The sequence below is a fragment of the Amblyomma maculatum genome, chromosome 1 (genome assembly GCF_055883805.1).
Source record: "Amblyomma maculatum isolate TAMU_Amacu chromosome 1, ASM5588380v1, whole genome shotgun sequence".
Classification (NCBI taxonomy): Eukaryota; Metazoa; Arthropoda; class Arachnida; order Ixodida; family Ixodidae; genus Amblyomma; species Amblyomma maculatum.
Window position 1 is genome coordinate 333468707 of NC_139344.1, and position 14950 is coordinate 333483656.

Genomic DNA, 14950 nt, shown 5'->3' on the forward strand with positions numbered 1-14950 from the left:
CATTTCAGAACCTCTACTTTAATTTTAGTGAAAGATTTTTCTATTTGGAAGTCACTGTAGACAGACCTTAGAAGCTAGCAACTAACTACCATAAGATGCCTGTCCCCATTATTAGTGTACTACACTAATATATGAAAATATTTCATTAAAACTAAATTACAGTTAAGTTTAAGTTTATTACAAAAGTTAGACCGAAATTTAGACAATATAAAATTTTGTAGGTGAACAGGAAGTGATCAATGAGTAACTTAGAGGTGTCGGTTGCGGGAGCACGACCAGCTAAATTGTAGTTTGGTATATAGAACGACAATCCTACAATTTTAGACACGAGTTTCAAGGCCTGTGTGTTCGATACACCCAATAATTCAAAATATCTGAGTTCCATACAAGTATCCAAGCTCAACTGCATCCCGTCAGAGAGATGTGGTACCACTGCTTGGCTGAGGTTGCATGAATTGTTCACTAGCATCAAGATGCACATATTTTCCCATCTATGCTGCCAAAAAAAAAAATCGAATTGGTTTCAAACAATAAATATTTTTCCTCGAAGGCACACTTAGGACAAACACAGCTGCATAGGATGTTGCAGGCACATAACACACACAATCATGTTTTTTCAATTAGTAAAAATGTGCATTGAAGACAAAGGAGAAAGCTCCTTGATGACGGTTTGTATGAATGCACCATGCTGAGACTGGGCACAGCATACTTTTGGTACACGTAGAGCAGGTATCTCCCCAGAGTGAGCAGCGCCTCCCGGTGGAATGTGATGGACAGAGAAGAGAGGTCAATCACAGCTGAGTGCTCCACCTGGTGGAAGTCCGACTTGAATTCCGGGCAACTGGCTTTGACCTGCATGAAGGCATGAATCTCATCAATGAGTGGGAGAGGTGGGGAATTTATTTAAGAAAAGCCTAAGGGCCAACCCGATTTAGAAAAGGTTTCGCCTGCTCTATTAGAACAGCAAGTCTGCAAAAATAGCAGCTCCCTGTCATCATCTCCCAGCTATATCCATTGTGGGATGAAGGGCTCAAATAGGCCAATTTCTCAAGTACTAGTTGTGCAACATCACTGCCGCCGCGCCCGTGCTGCGCTTTGTATGTGTGCGGCTAGCAGTGCTGTTGGCATTGCCAAAAGCTTATTTTGTATGTACACAGCTACCACTGAACAAGTGGCTTCATCTGATCGATGCCATATACTGTGACAGGTGCATGGAGCGGACGGTGCTGAATATGGCACAGCATGGTACATAAAAGGAGCGCATAGAAGCTGGTGCGACAGGTAGCTGACGTGGCTCCACTCACTGAAATTAGCTTCTTATCCGTGTAATCAGTGCAAGTCGGCGTGGCATAAATTTTCAGGGTCTAAGCATGGCACTGCATAGAGAGAAGCACCTTTCAGGTGCCGTGTAGCAAAGTGGTTGTTTGTTTCACCATCGTGATACTTCACGAAGCCACCTTGAATATGGTGTAATGCTATTTGGGAAGCAAGTGAAGGCTTTCACAAAACATGAGCACCGGCTGCCGGTGCTTACTGCTTATTACTCACACTATACCACACTTTTGTTACGGAAGGGTGCGTTAATGTGAATAAATTGGTGGTATTTTCTTGCACATTCACCTTGGACATTGCACAAAACTACCAACCATTTTCGCAACGTGCATTTATGCTGCAATATGTCAGCGTCTTCCTCAGTACTTGCCATTAAAAGAAATAATATATATTTTCTGGCTTGAGAATGTACCTTTCCAACACCACCTAACATGTTCATGCCAGCATTGAGGTAGTAATGGGCTGCGCATTGGCTGCTTTCACAACTAAAATAAATTTCTTCTAAAATAAAGGAGAAAACAGCACTGGAATTAGCAGTTCTGAAATCAACTTAATACTACACATGCATCGCCATTTAACCGAAATGCCAGCACAATCAAAATCTCCAGTCTTCTCTGCCTTTCTTGTTTACGCAGGATACGTGCACTTACCACATATTTCACTAGTGACAATGGCGTAACCCTCATACTGCCTAGGTTTATTACTGTCAAGGTGCAAAATAGATAAGCTGACTTCTCGATGTTTTTCTCAATATTGTTACGGATGACATCATCGAAGAAAAAGCGGGCAGTGGCGCGGACAGGAGCGCTCACGCTAGGCCCGGCAACATTTTCATTAAACGTCATCTCGCTGTCATCGACCATCTCTCTGTCCTCTGTTCTCCTGTTTACATCGGCTTGCCGCTTCGTAACATTTGGTTGGAGATGCTGGTACTTCATCATCACCCCCCCATCCTGGTCCGGAGCATCAGCGCCCTGCGACTTCTTGCGCCGTCGGCGAAAGGTTAGGAGGCACTGCATGGCTGCTCCCCAGCCTGCCGGACCCAGCAATACCTTGCCGTTCCTCCACCCCATACCCCCCGCCCCGACCACAAGACACGACGAAGGAGAGACTGACTCGAGACGCCCCACATGACCACAAGACACAAGGAGAGACCCGAATGACCTAATGTAACCCCACTGACCTGATGTTCCGACCAAGTACCCTACAACCCAAGACACCACTACACTTCAAGACATTCTCCCCTGCCTATGCCATGCGGTGCGTACCTTGGCCTCCGCCATCGAGTCGTGGCAACGTGTGGCCCGAGAGTGTCCTGCCAAGGTTCATCGCGAATCATCGTGCCGGCAAGCCATTCTATTCTTCCTTCTTCCTCTTCTTTTTCAAGCATCTCGACACGCCCATCATCATGCCATGGAATCATCAACATCGTGAATTTCCTCGTCTACGATCGGGACGATCGCTCGGTGGCCCCGGGTCATGTTACGGACGACATCATCGAAGAAAAAGTGGGCAGTGGCGCGGACAGGAGCGCTCGCGCTAGGCCCGGCAACATTTTCATTAAACGTCATCTCGCTGTCATCGACCATCTCTCTGTCCTCTGTTCTCCTGTTTACATCGGCTTGCCGTATTGTAACAATATCCTTTTTTTTTACCACTACTCACATTATAAACGGTCACTTTAAGTAGGCAGATGCATGGGAGGCCTTATGTAACCTACAGAGTTGAACGTGAAACATTGGCACCTCATTACAGAACGCAACTCAAATGCATGCAGTAGCCTGCCAGGTGATGTTCTTGTAGCAAAATAATGCGAGCAGATAATTGCATGATTGTGCGACTGATGCAGAGTTGCAATACAGTAAAGTCTCGTTACAAGACACATGGTTACAGAAACACTCGACTGTAAGAGACACTTGAAAATGATTTGGTTGGCTTTCCTATGTCTGCCATGTTAACAACATTGCATATAAGAGATATGATTACAAGAGAGACTCAGTTACTAAGGGCAACTTTTGTAGGTCCCTACAGTAAATTTTTCACTAATGCAACACAGCTGACTCGCACTAACTTGTATGTGCGGCAGTTTAGATTCTCTTCACTAAATTCTGTTCCATATCAGTGTCCTTTCTGGTAACAATATGTCAGGAACCGAGGAGTACTTCCTCTTAACTCGGAAGTCAAAATGTCCCCACTGTTTCAGTCACTGGCATCACATTTATGTGTGGCACAAATGCGGCGCTCATTCTTTTAGCAGTGAGAGATAATTCAGCAAGACATGACATTAAAAAACCCCCCAGCAGGTTGCATATATCTCTATTTCTTTCTGCGAAAAAAAAAAAAGCAGAATAATAAGTCCATTCTGTGTTTTTTTATTTAAAGGAGCAGAAATGAAGAAACAAAAAAATTACATGGACCTCTGCTTGGATTGACACTGAAAAAATAATGCGGGAAATCGTGTTCAGGAACACAAACGTTCGATTAAACATGTGAAAATGCTTGTATTGGCATGCACAGAAATGCTTCTGCGGCAAGTGGTGTGAAAGTGAGGGACAAACGCGTCCCGACTGCCAGCTGCGCTATTTCAAGTCCAAAGGTTCAAGTGGCAAAGTACAGTGTCCCCGCGGTGCAGCTTATGCTCCCCCTCTCAGAGTGACACCTGGTGCGCACGCTTCCAGTTCCGTTAGATGATAGCAACAAATGCCATAAAAAAAAGCTGTTGCAAGCGCGTAAAGTGCCACATTTAAAGTGTAAAAAGAAAAGTGCAGATGGCAGCTTCATGGCATCTTGTAAGTGCACGCATGTGCAATGGGTTTTACGAAATTGGTCTATTAGCCCTGTCTTGCAATAACTCTATTCCCACAAACTTTCTGATCTCCCTTGCCCTTTTGTCTTTCTGCTGCCCTCTGTTACATTTACCTTCCCTTGGAATCCACTCAGTTATTCTATCGGACCACTGGTAATTTGTTCCCCGCATTACATGCTTTACCCATATTCATTCCCCCTCCTTTACTCCAATTAGGATGTCATTAACATGCGCTTGCTCCTTAACACACTCTGCTCACTTTCTATCTGTTACCTTTATGTAATCCCTATCTAATTTTCCTTTCGTTAGCTTGCTGCATTGCGCAGAATTTAATCTCAAGCTTTTTTCGTTAGCCTTAAGGTCTCTGCCTCATCAATTGACGGAATGCCTATTCTTGACTTCAACAAAGTGTTAAGTACACCAAATATCAGAAACACGGTGTCCTTGCCTTGCGGTAGAGTATTGAGACCATGTCTTCGGCAGCCTTTGAGCTCAGCAGTTCAAGGTATTCGCCGGTGGGACCTGAAAAGAAAGGAGCACTGCATCAGCCTATGAAGCACAGGCAAGGAAAGGTTCATGCAATGGCACAACTTGAGTGCTAGCAAGTGTCCAAATCTTGAACATGAAAAAAAGGAGCAATGGCCATGAAAGGGGAGTGGTGGATAAGTAGAACATTTGAAAAAAAAAGCCAGCTGGAGGCAGCATTGTTGCCAGTCACATTATGGTGTTGCTTTGTGACACTGTATCTAGAGATGCCATGTCAATACAGTCATTATGGAGCAGATGTGATGTAAACACTTCCGACACATCAAAGCACTAAGAATAAAATATCTGCGCACATTACCTTTCACATCATGCAAATATTAGTCAATATGTTGAATATGAGCCAAATATGTCTTATTTGGTATAGTTGATCAAAAAAAGTGATATTCGAGAAATTTCAAACATATAAGATTTCTGAATATTCGGCATCTGTCCAATACCACACCAGCCTTCACAAATTCAGACATGGCAGAACAACAATATCTGAGCATATTATCGAGGTACGAATATAAACTGTCGGGAAAACAGTACACAAGCATCAGTTCAGTTCAGTTCAGTTCAGTTCAGTTCAGTCGTTCAGTCGTGTCCGACTCTTCGTGACACTATGGACCATGTCACGCCACGCTTTCCGGTCTCTCACTATCTTCCTAACATCACATAACTTCATCTGCAGTGCCTCGAGGATGCCATCTAACCATCGCGTTCGCTGCCTACCCCTTCTCCGGCGACCCTCAACCTTTCCCAACATCAAATCTTTCTCCAGCGACTCCTCTCTTCTCATCAGATGACCAAAGTAGCTGAGCTTTAACTTTAGAATTTGACCCTCCAATGAGCAGTCAGGGTTTATGGTCGACAATATCGACTGATTTGATCTTCTGGCAGTCCAAGGAACTCTCAAGAGTCTTCGCCAGCACCACAATTCAAACGCGTCAATTCTTTGGCGGTCAGCTTTTTTCACAGTCCAACTCTCGCATCCATACATCACAACTGGAAAGACCATAGCACGAGTTATACGGATCTTGGTTGGCAGACTAATGTCTCTGCTCTTTACTAGGCGGTCAAGGCTAACCATTGCTCTCTTTCCCAGAAGCAGGCGTCTCCTAATTTCATGGCTGCAGTCTCCTTCCGAAGTAATCTTGGAGCCCAAGAACAGAAAATCTGTCACAGCGTCCACTTCTTGTCCATTGATGCTCCAGGACTTGATAGGGCAAGACGCCATGATCTTTGTCTTTTTAATGTTCAGTTTAAGTCCAAACTTCTCACTCTCTTCTTGTACGCGCATCAGAAGTCTCTTGAGTTCCACTTCACTTTCTGCCATTAAAGTGGTATCATCCGCATATCTAAGGTTGTTGATACGTTTTCCAGCAATGTTCACTCCAGCTGAAGACTCGTCCAGACCGGCCTTCCTCATGATGCACTCTGCATATAGGTTAAATAGCAGGGCGACAGTATGCAGCCTGGCCTCACTCCTTTCTCAATCGGAAACCAATCAGTAAGACCATGCCCAGTTCTGACTGTGGCCTCTTGTCCTTCATACAGGTTCCTGAGGAGACAGATGAGGTGAATTGGAACTCCCATCTCTTGGAGAGCTTGCCATAATCTGCTGTGATCAGTAAGACCATGCCCTGTTCTGACTGTGGCCTCTTGTCCTTCATACAGGTTCCTGAGGAGACAGATGAGGTGAATTGGAACTCCCATCTCTTGGAGAGCTTGCCATAATCTGCTGTGATCTACGCAGTCAAACGCTTTCGCATAACCAATAAAGCAGAAGTAGATGGGTTTCTGGAACTCTCTTGCTTTTCCATGATCCAGCGAAGGTTGGCAATTTGGTCTCTAGTTCCTCTGCCCTTGCGAAACCCAGCTTGCACGTCCGGAAGCTCCCGATCCACATACTGCTGCAGCCTACCTTGGAGGATTTTCAGCATCACCTTGCTAGCATGCGAAATAAGCGCGATCGTGCGGTAGTTGGAACAATCTTTGGCCCTGCCTTTCTTTAGAATGGGGATGTAAACTGACCTCCTCCAATCCTGTGGCCACTGCAGGGTTGTCCAAATCTTCTGACATAATGTATGCAGACTGTTAACAGCGTCATGGTTGAGGTTTTGAAGCAACTCAGCTGGAATGCCATCAATTCCGCTAGCTTTGTTCTTAGCAAGGCTGGCTAAGGCCCATTCAACTTCACTCTTCAGGATGCCCGGCTCGAGATCAGTAATCACAACTGTCTTATGTTGGGTTTGCACATTCGGATCCTTCTTGTACAGTTCTTCTGTGTATTCCTGCCACCTCTTCTTTATCTCTGAGGCTTCAGTGAGGTCCTTGCCTCGTTTGTCCTTTATCACGCCCAGCTTAGCACAGAAGTTTCCTTTGATATCTTTGATTGTCTTATACAGAACTCTTGTGTTCCTTAATTGGCTGTTGTCCTCAACTGCTTGGCACTGTATGTTCAGGAAGGCATTCTTATCTCTCCTTGCTATTTTCTGAAAATCCGCATTGAGAACCTTGTATCTTTCTCTTTCCCCCATAACTTTTGCCATCCTCCTTTCCTCAGCTATTTGCAAAGCCTCTTCAGATAACCAGTTTGCTTTCTTGCATTTCTTTTGCTTTGGAACTACCTTAGTAGCAACTTCTTGTATTATATCACGAACATCAGTCCACATCTCTTCGGGCTCTCGGTCTTCTAGATCTAATTCTTGAAATCGATTCCTCACTTCCACAGCATATTCTAATGGAATTTGATCCAGATCATACCTGAAAGGCCTTCTAGTTTTCTGCGTTTTCCTCAATCGAAGCTTAATTTTGGCAACAAGAAGCTGACAATCGGTGCCACAATCGGCCCCAGGCCTTGTTTTTACTGCTTGTATAGCGCTTCTCCATCTCTGCCGGCAAAGAATATAATCGATCTGATTCCTGTACAGACCGTCCGGTGAAGTCCATGTGTACAGGCGCCTCTTGTGCTGTTGAAAATGAGTATTCGCTATGGTCAGGTTGTTTTCTTGACAAAACTCTACTAGCCTCTGCCCAGCTTCATTTGGCTCGCCAAGACCGAACTTGCCTATAATTCTGGATATTTCTTCACTCCCGACCTTAGCATTCCAGTCTCCTATGAGAAAAACGACGTCTGATGATGGGGTGCGGTTTAAAAGGCATTGTAGGTCCGCATAAAATCTCTCAACGTCAGCTTCTTCAGCAGTAGTGGTCGGTGCATAGACTTGGATAACTTATGTTGAAAGGGTGACCTTGGATCCGAAGTGAAATCATTTGGTCGTACACAAGCATACTCCTTGCTTTTTCTGTCATCATTTACAGTGTGTACCAGTCATATTAGGACACTGATAGGCTTGGACCTCGTATGAAATAATGAAAATGGGCTTTCCCACATAGTATCATATGTGATGAGAACAAGATGGCCGACACCTACATTAAGCATTCACAAAGTGAAGGTGAAATTTTTTTTTTCATTCCTTCCGCAGTATATTATATACCTAACGCCCACACCCATAAACTCATTCCATTGCCCACTTTTCGAATGTGACATCTGTCAGCTTATTTTTCAGATTAGCTCACTTGTGAATTTTCGCATGGAGCTCTCAAAGGGGTGTTAGTCAAGACATTATTGGAAGGGAAAGCGATTGTGCAAAACTTCCGTCTTGCATAGTGTTTTGTAACTCATGCACCTTTGGCGTGTGCGGAACAGCACACATGAGAAAACTGGAGAGCCCCTGTTGCTACGCCGAAAAACCGCTTGGACATGTATACTTTCAGTTACTGAGCCTAGCCACCATCCCGGGGCAACGGTGGGTATTGGCTGCATATCAGACAGCAGTCTGAATCCAGACCCTTCTCAGACATCAAGTGGCACATTGCTCATCCTGTCTTTTTAGAGTAGCCTCGCCATTCCAACGTCAATGTATGTTCCCCTTATTTACATCGTTATTGTTCTTTCAGCACTCTGAAACTGTGCACTTGTGATAGCCTTTTCACTGTTTGTGCGATGAAGCCTCTTCAAAAGGATTCACTGCAGTTTAGACTTTTTGGTAAGGCTGTTTTTTTCAGCACCTGGTGCAATGCTTGCACTTAGTCAGCAGCTGCATCACGACGTCGTTGTCATAGATACCAATGAAATTGCAAATGACGCCAAATGCGTCCATCACGTTCAGTGGCGTGGCCAATGTATTTTGCGCATCACTCTCATCATCCGACGACGTGGCGTTATCGCAAAACTCAAACTTCAAAACTGTCAACAGTGCGCTGTTGGAGTTGCCAAATTCCGCTGCATGCCTCCTTTTTTCCACTGCTTTTTACCTCACAGATGACTCGAGCCTTCACCTACAAAGAAAGAATGTTCCGCTTTGTCACCATGCTGCTGTCGGGTGCACGAGGTACACAAGCACAAATCAAGGATCGGGTGAAGTGGGCCAACGTTGTGTCGCGCCACGTGCCACGTTGCGCCTGTGATCACTAAGTGAATACGAATTGGCTGAGGCTCAAGCTAGACAAAGCAGACCTGCACCTTGTTGTAAAGTCGCCAGCCAAATCGTTAGCACCACTCAACAATGGTGCACCTCTATGAGTTTATGAGTTTATTTACGGGTTCTGCAGTGGGCACACGTTTTCGGTGAAACTACCTGGCGTGGATGCACGGGAAGTTACGTTGCTGCAATTGCTTAATCATAAAATATATTTCCAAGAACAGCTCACTCAGCAAAAATTTTGTTAATGTGAGAACCTGAAAAATGGTTCTTTGTGGAAAGAACTTCGTTGCATTGACTTCTATGGCTAGCTGACGGGGAATTAGAAACAGTTCTTTGAAGCGAAAATTTTGCTGAAGCGACGTTCACTGTAGCATGGTTCAACTGTATTCGTATTCAAATGGTAAGAAATTTCTAGCATTAACACACCCCTGATTTCGCATCGTGTAAGAGTTGCTTGCATGGATTCTTTATGATTTGTTCATGATAATCAGCATTTCTGTTCAGGAGGAAGGGAAAAATGCCTTCTAATTTAGTTCATTGTAGTAAAGTAGTAGGAAGAAATTTGATGGGCTATGCATCTTAATACAACCCCAGCAAAACTAAGCACAAAACATTGCTGTGACGATATAATAACAGAATAACTTTTGGTAATAACTTAGAGGATGCTGCACACCATAAATTTCATTTGTTCTTGCCTTCTAGACAATCATGCCTTAGTGACACCAGACTTTTGCTTCCTATGGCTCCACAATGTGTTTCCTTAGCTTTTCCAATATGTACCAGTTTCTGAGCACAACACACTTTTTCAGCTTTCTCACATCAACGGACCTATGTGCCTTTCTGACATTCTGTAAGTAGCCATACTGTAGGCTCTTTTTTTTATGAGAACACAAAATATTTTAGTAAGAGTCATTTGGAAGAGTCGTTTCCTTTATTTGGTCGCAGCATGATAACCACATAATCTGGTTCATGGTATTTTTTTGTTGCCAAAAACTCCATTATGCAAGTCCGGCAACAAGGCTAAAAAAGGTCACAAAAATGTGGTGAACATTCATGCTATGGTTGCAATGCGAGAATGCCGAAATAGTTGTTGCACTCTGTTATAACTGTCATAAAACAGCCTCAACAAAAGGAAGAAACACTGCAGACTCCTTTCCTACTCCCCTCATACTCCTTCACAAGTGGACATCTACGCCAGCAGCATGAATCCGGATGGTGGTGCAACTAACAGCTATCACTGTAAAAGCATGACTGATGACAAATCTAGAGAATGGAGAAAATGTGACAGCGAACAGATGATGATGTCGCCAGTGTCCCACGGCACAAAAGCACCAAGTATGCGGCTCACCAATGTGAAGCTTGTCCACGAGGTAGATGCCGCTAATGCTGGCCTGGAATGCCGGGCCGTACTCCATGAGCGCAACGTCGGCACAGAGCTTGTCCAGACGCAGCATCAGATATGGCTTGTCTGCCTGGTCACTCGACCGTGCCAGGTGTAGAGCAACCTCCCCCAACACAAAGCGCAGCAATGAATTGACTGTGTTGTTGGCTGACACGTTGTCGTCGAAGCCTGGCACATCCAGCGTTCTTCCCCAGTCCTCTGGTTCTTCATCCGAGTAGTCAGACGCTGACAGGTATTGGTCTGAGCCTGAGGTGTGCAATGCATGTACGCAGTTACCATGCTGACAAGAAAACCTCATGCTCTTGAACACAAAGCAGAATAACGGTTTTGCCGGGCTCGTTGGCTTTGATTAAAAATGAAGTCCACTGCAGTGCAACAAAAAAACAAATGGCAGGGCAAGAATGACGCCTATATTCTGGTACTGCACATGTGTGTGTCTCTTTTGGCCACACTTTTGCCCACACATTTCTGTTCCTGCACATGCTTCTGCTATGTTCCATCACAGAGTGTCACAAGCCTTACGCATGAAATCGGCAGCTGAAGGCTCATGACAATGAGTAATTACTGACTGAAGGCAAGTAACATTACCCATCCGCAGAAGGTAGTTGGTTTGACATTTACATTTACATATAATTAGAGGAAGCAGATGTATAACCCAGCACTTCTACAAAGGAAGCAGAGAGCACAAAATTACTGCAGGATATAAAAAACAGCAGATAATCTGTAGATAAAGTGAACAAGAAATGCACTCCATGCGAATTAGGTTGGAAAACTCTGCTTTTCTGCGCCTTACTCTAATCTGAAAAGATTCTTTCGTGCCATCGAGAACCGGACATATGCTATCTGCCGTGGCATGCCTACAAAAACCTACTAAATTCTAATGCAATGATTAGTCATTTTATGCTAATAAATAATGTTAGAAACGAGCACAGCACAAAAAAAAAAAAAACAAAAAAAACATAGGTCATCCAAATAATTCAATATACAGCAAGGCTACAAACCAAGCCTACAGAAGTAAACAGGCTATTTTATGGCAGCTCAATTTGAAGCCATGATGGTCATCATTGTGGGAAAGTCTCTGCAGGCATGATGCTATCCTCTGCATCAGTTACAGAAGCTACGGATTTATAGGAAACTTAACTCAAGCACTCTTTTTGAAGCTTCTAAAGTAATAATTAAAAAGATGAAAATTATGTTAAAACATAGGAAATGAGTTCATTGGCTTTCCATTTTTAAAGCAAAAGAATTTAGACAGACTTCAGAATTTGAAGAGAACAGTGATTAGCAACTAGTAAATAAACTAAAAATCTGAAATCATTTAAAGTTTTATTCCTATCAGATGAAGCAGCAAACATGTTAAAAGTTTAGTTTGTCACATACCACTGTAGACCCATATACACACAATACTCCAACACCTGAAGGCTACATTCAGATATCAAGTTAAATGTCCTGGCCACATACTCAGCACACGTTCCTGCCTGCTGTACAATTGGCAACCAATGAAACACAAACAGGACTTTTGAAATGGGACAACAAAAGCAAATGGAACTGGTCATCCTTTAAAAGTAGTCACTGCTCGTCAGGAGCGCAAGTAATGTATGCATGCATAGCATCCTCTAAGTAAGCCTGACTAAGCCCACTACAGGACAAAGGCCTCTCCCATAATTCTGCAATTAGTAGTGGATAGTCAGATGGGCTAATTAGTAGCGATTCATATTGAGTAGAACACAGTGCGAAGCAACGGCTTGGTCGTCTCTGTCTGACCTTCTTTTGCACTGTGATCTACCTAATATGAATCACTACAAATAACCCAGTCTTGTGCTATCTGTATGTCCCTCCAATAAAATATTTTTGCTTGGCTGTTTGGTGCCTGTATAGTCCCCATTTGCATTTAGTTTGATGCCAAATGACACTTTTATTGTCAGACCTTATTTATTAGTCCCACCATAGCATTAGCGTGAAAAGAGAGAGTGACATAAATTGGAATGCGTACCAGCAATGGAAAGCTGAGTGGAAGATCGTGATGGCCTGCTTGCTGCAGATATTGGCGCCTGAGTGACATGCTTTTTTATGAGCATCAATTCCTGGCTTGAGGGCTCGATCTTCGTGTCTTCATCAGCCTAGAGAAAAAAATGCCACAAACTCGTAGGCACTCTGAAGGCACAGTGAATGTCGTATCGAGCCAAAAACACGATGTGCCTGAACAAACGTTAACCACTGCCTTCAAATTGGTGCAGCCATTTAGGGCAGTATAATGTTTTTCGAGACTTTAAAGGAGTGGTGACATGAGATTTCTGGTTGCATGTTTCTTATTTTTTTTTTTAATGGATAGTGAGACATTTGTATGCAAAGACGAGCATGTAGAGTTTGCCTGCACCTGTTAAAAAATTCGTAAATCTGTATTTTTCTCTCAAACTGCCTTGATTTCAGTTTAAATCACAGAATGGTGGTTATGACATCCCCAATGAGTTGAGATGACATTGAAGTCACGTGAAACATACAAAAACTCCAATAAAATCAGAGATTTTTTTATTTCAATTGCCTCCTACTTTTGTGCTAGCCTGCCACAAAAGCTGCAATGAAAACAAGTGAACAAAAAGCTATTATACTGAAATTTTCGCAAGTCTTACATGACCTCAATATTGTCTCAACTTGTCTGTGCAGCTATAACCATCGTACAACTGTTCAAACTAAAACAATATGAAAGAAAAAATTCAGTGGCAATCCATGTTTACAATTTTTTTGTGCACCACTCCAAGGAAAGCATGCGCAACCAAAATTTGGTGTCCCTATTCTTAAATCCTGCCACTCATGGTACACACTACTAATCATGTCATCAAGAAGTCTGTTTTATTGGAGTGGTGACATCAGACTTTCACAGATTTTTTTCTTGCTTTGGAATAATGTGAAAAGCATTGAAACGTGGGCAATCACATAGAATTCACTTACTGTAGTAAACAATTTTTTATAGCTGATTTATAACTGATACAACATTCTTGCTCACATCAGCATACAGCCACAAAAACAAGCGATGGCGTTCGTAATACAAGACGTCAGTGTGCAATCCATCACTTGAAGAAAATTGTTTTTCAAGCCCCGAGACTAGAAAAAAGTTTCACCATTACTAAAGAGGCGCCACATTTGGTGCCTGTACCCCTCTTAACCAGGACTCTAACGACAAGCTGCACTGATGCACTGCGTCCATTCAGCTGTGCCTGGACCAGGGACCAGTATCGACATGCCTCCCACATACGCTGAAAACAGAGCCAGCTGTCAGCCTCACCTTGAATGCTTCACACACCATCTCCTCCAGGCGCTCCTTGCTGGGGCCATCGACTGCGTCGCCTGAAGCCAACAGGTGAGGCAGCGGAAAGTTGTGGGCAAATTCCACAAGGAGGCCAAGGCGTCTGTCCGACAGGTTCAGTTTCAGGCTTGAAACAGAGACGTTCAGCTTGTGCCTGAATGATAACAGAATGACAACCAAGGCTATACTCATTTCACTACTAAGGGCTCTTATACATAAAAAAGCAGAATGAAAAATGACTGTTCATTATGATACTTGGTAATTTCGAAATTTGCACGCAGCAATTTCGGTGCTTTTGTTTTGCAATATGTTGAGGTAAAGAACTTAAGAGAGACAGGTTTCCATATATGCGTGGTGAAAGCCTACTCTATATTTTCCCATATAAACACCCTTAAACTGGAACTCAATTTCTTCCCAGTTCTTGATTGTTATATCTCAAACATGCGCTGCATAATGCCATAATAACCACATTTTATGGAAGGCAATCAGACATAGATATACAAAGCCACACTGTAACCAAGCCATTTAAGCATCCCTTGCATGGCTTAGACGTTGCATCGGAGGCTCCCGGGTTTGATTCCCATCTCGTCTCCCCACTTGGCAGACGCTGAGTTTGCAGCAGTCAACTTGGGCAGCGGTCGATACCGCTTCCATGCCCGCAATCCACGTGACTCATTCGTGTCATCTGGACAGCAGACATGAAACTCGCTTCCCGTTTCATTTATAATAAATATCGCTGAACCGATTCACCAACCGAATTATGTAAATTAGCAAAGCTTAAATGTCTAGAATATTGAACAAAGATAGAAAGGCTGCAGTTTCTTTTCCTTTTAATTCATGGTCACTTCAACATTGATGTCACTTTAATATTAATACATCAAACTATTTTGCAATACACCCTAAGGGGACATCAAGACATCGCCATAGCATGTTTATTCCTGTGCAGCTTTGTCATAATGATTGTTTTAAGTACAATTTCTTCCTTGAGCTATTAAAGAATGAAACATGCTGACTGATTCCATTGTAAAAAATGATTCCCTCGATATCTTTCTTGAAAGCCTGAAATTATACCTGAACCGTAATACACCAAT

At 43.3% G+C, this 14950-nt stretch overlaps 1 protein-coding gene across 6 annotated transcripts in view; it reads right to left on the reverse strand.

Annotated features, from left to right (window-relative positions):
• LOC146207467 (intermembrane lipid transfer protein VPS13A-like) overlaps positions 1-14950 on the reverse strand; it is a 122834-nt gene that overhangs the window by 74500 nt on the left and 33384 nt on the right. For all 6 annotated transcript variants that reach the window (XM_084587572.1, XM_084587584.1, XM_084587570.1 and 3 more), the window contains exons 21-25: positions 13839-14013; positions 12549-12675; positions 10502-10801; positions 4587-4660; positions 710-852 (exon numbers count right to left, since the gene is read on the reverse strand). In XM_084587572.1, the coding sequence (XP_084443698.1) occupies positions 710-852; positions 4587-4660; positions 10502-10801; positions 12549-12675; positions 13839-14013 (819 nt within the window). The remainder of the gene's footprint in view (positions 1-709; positions 853-4586; positions 4661-10501; positions 10802-12548; positions 12676-13838; positions 14014-14950) is intronic.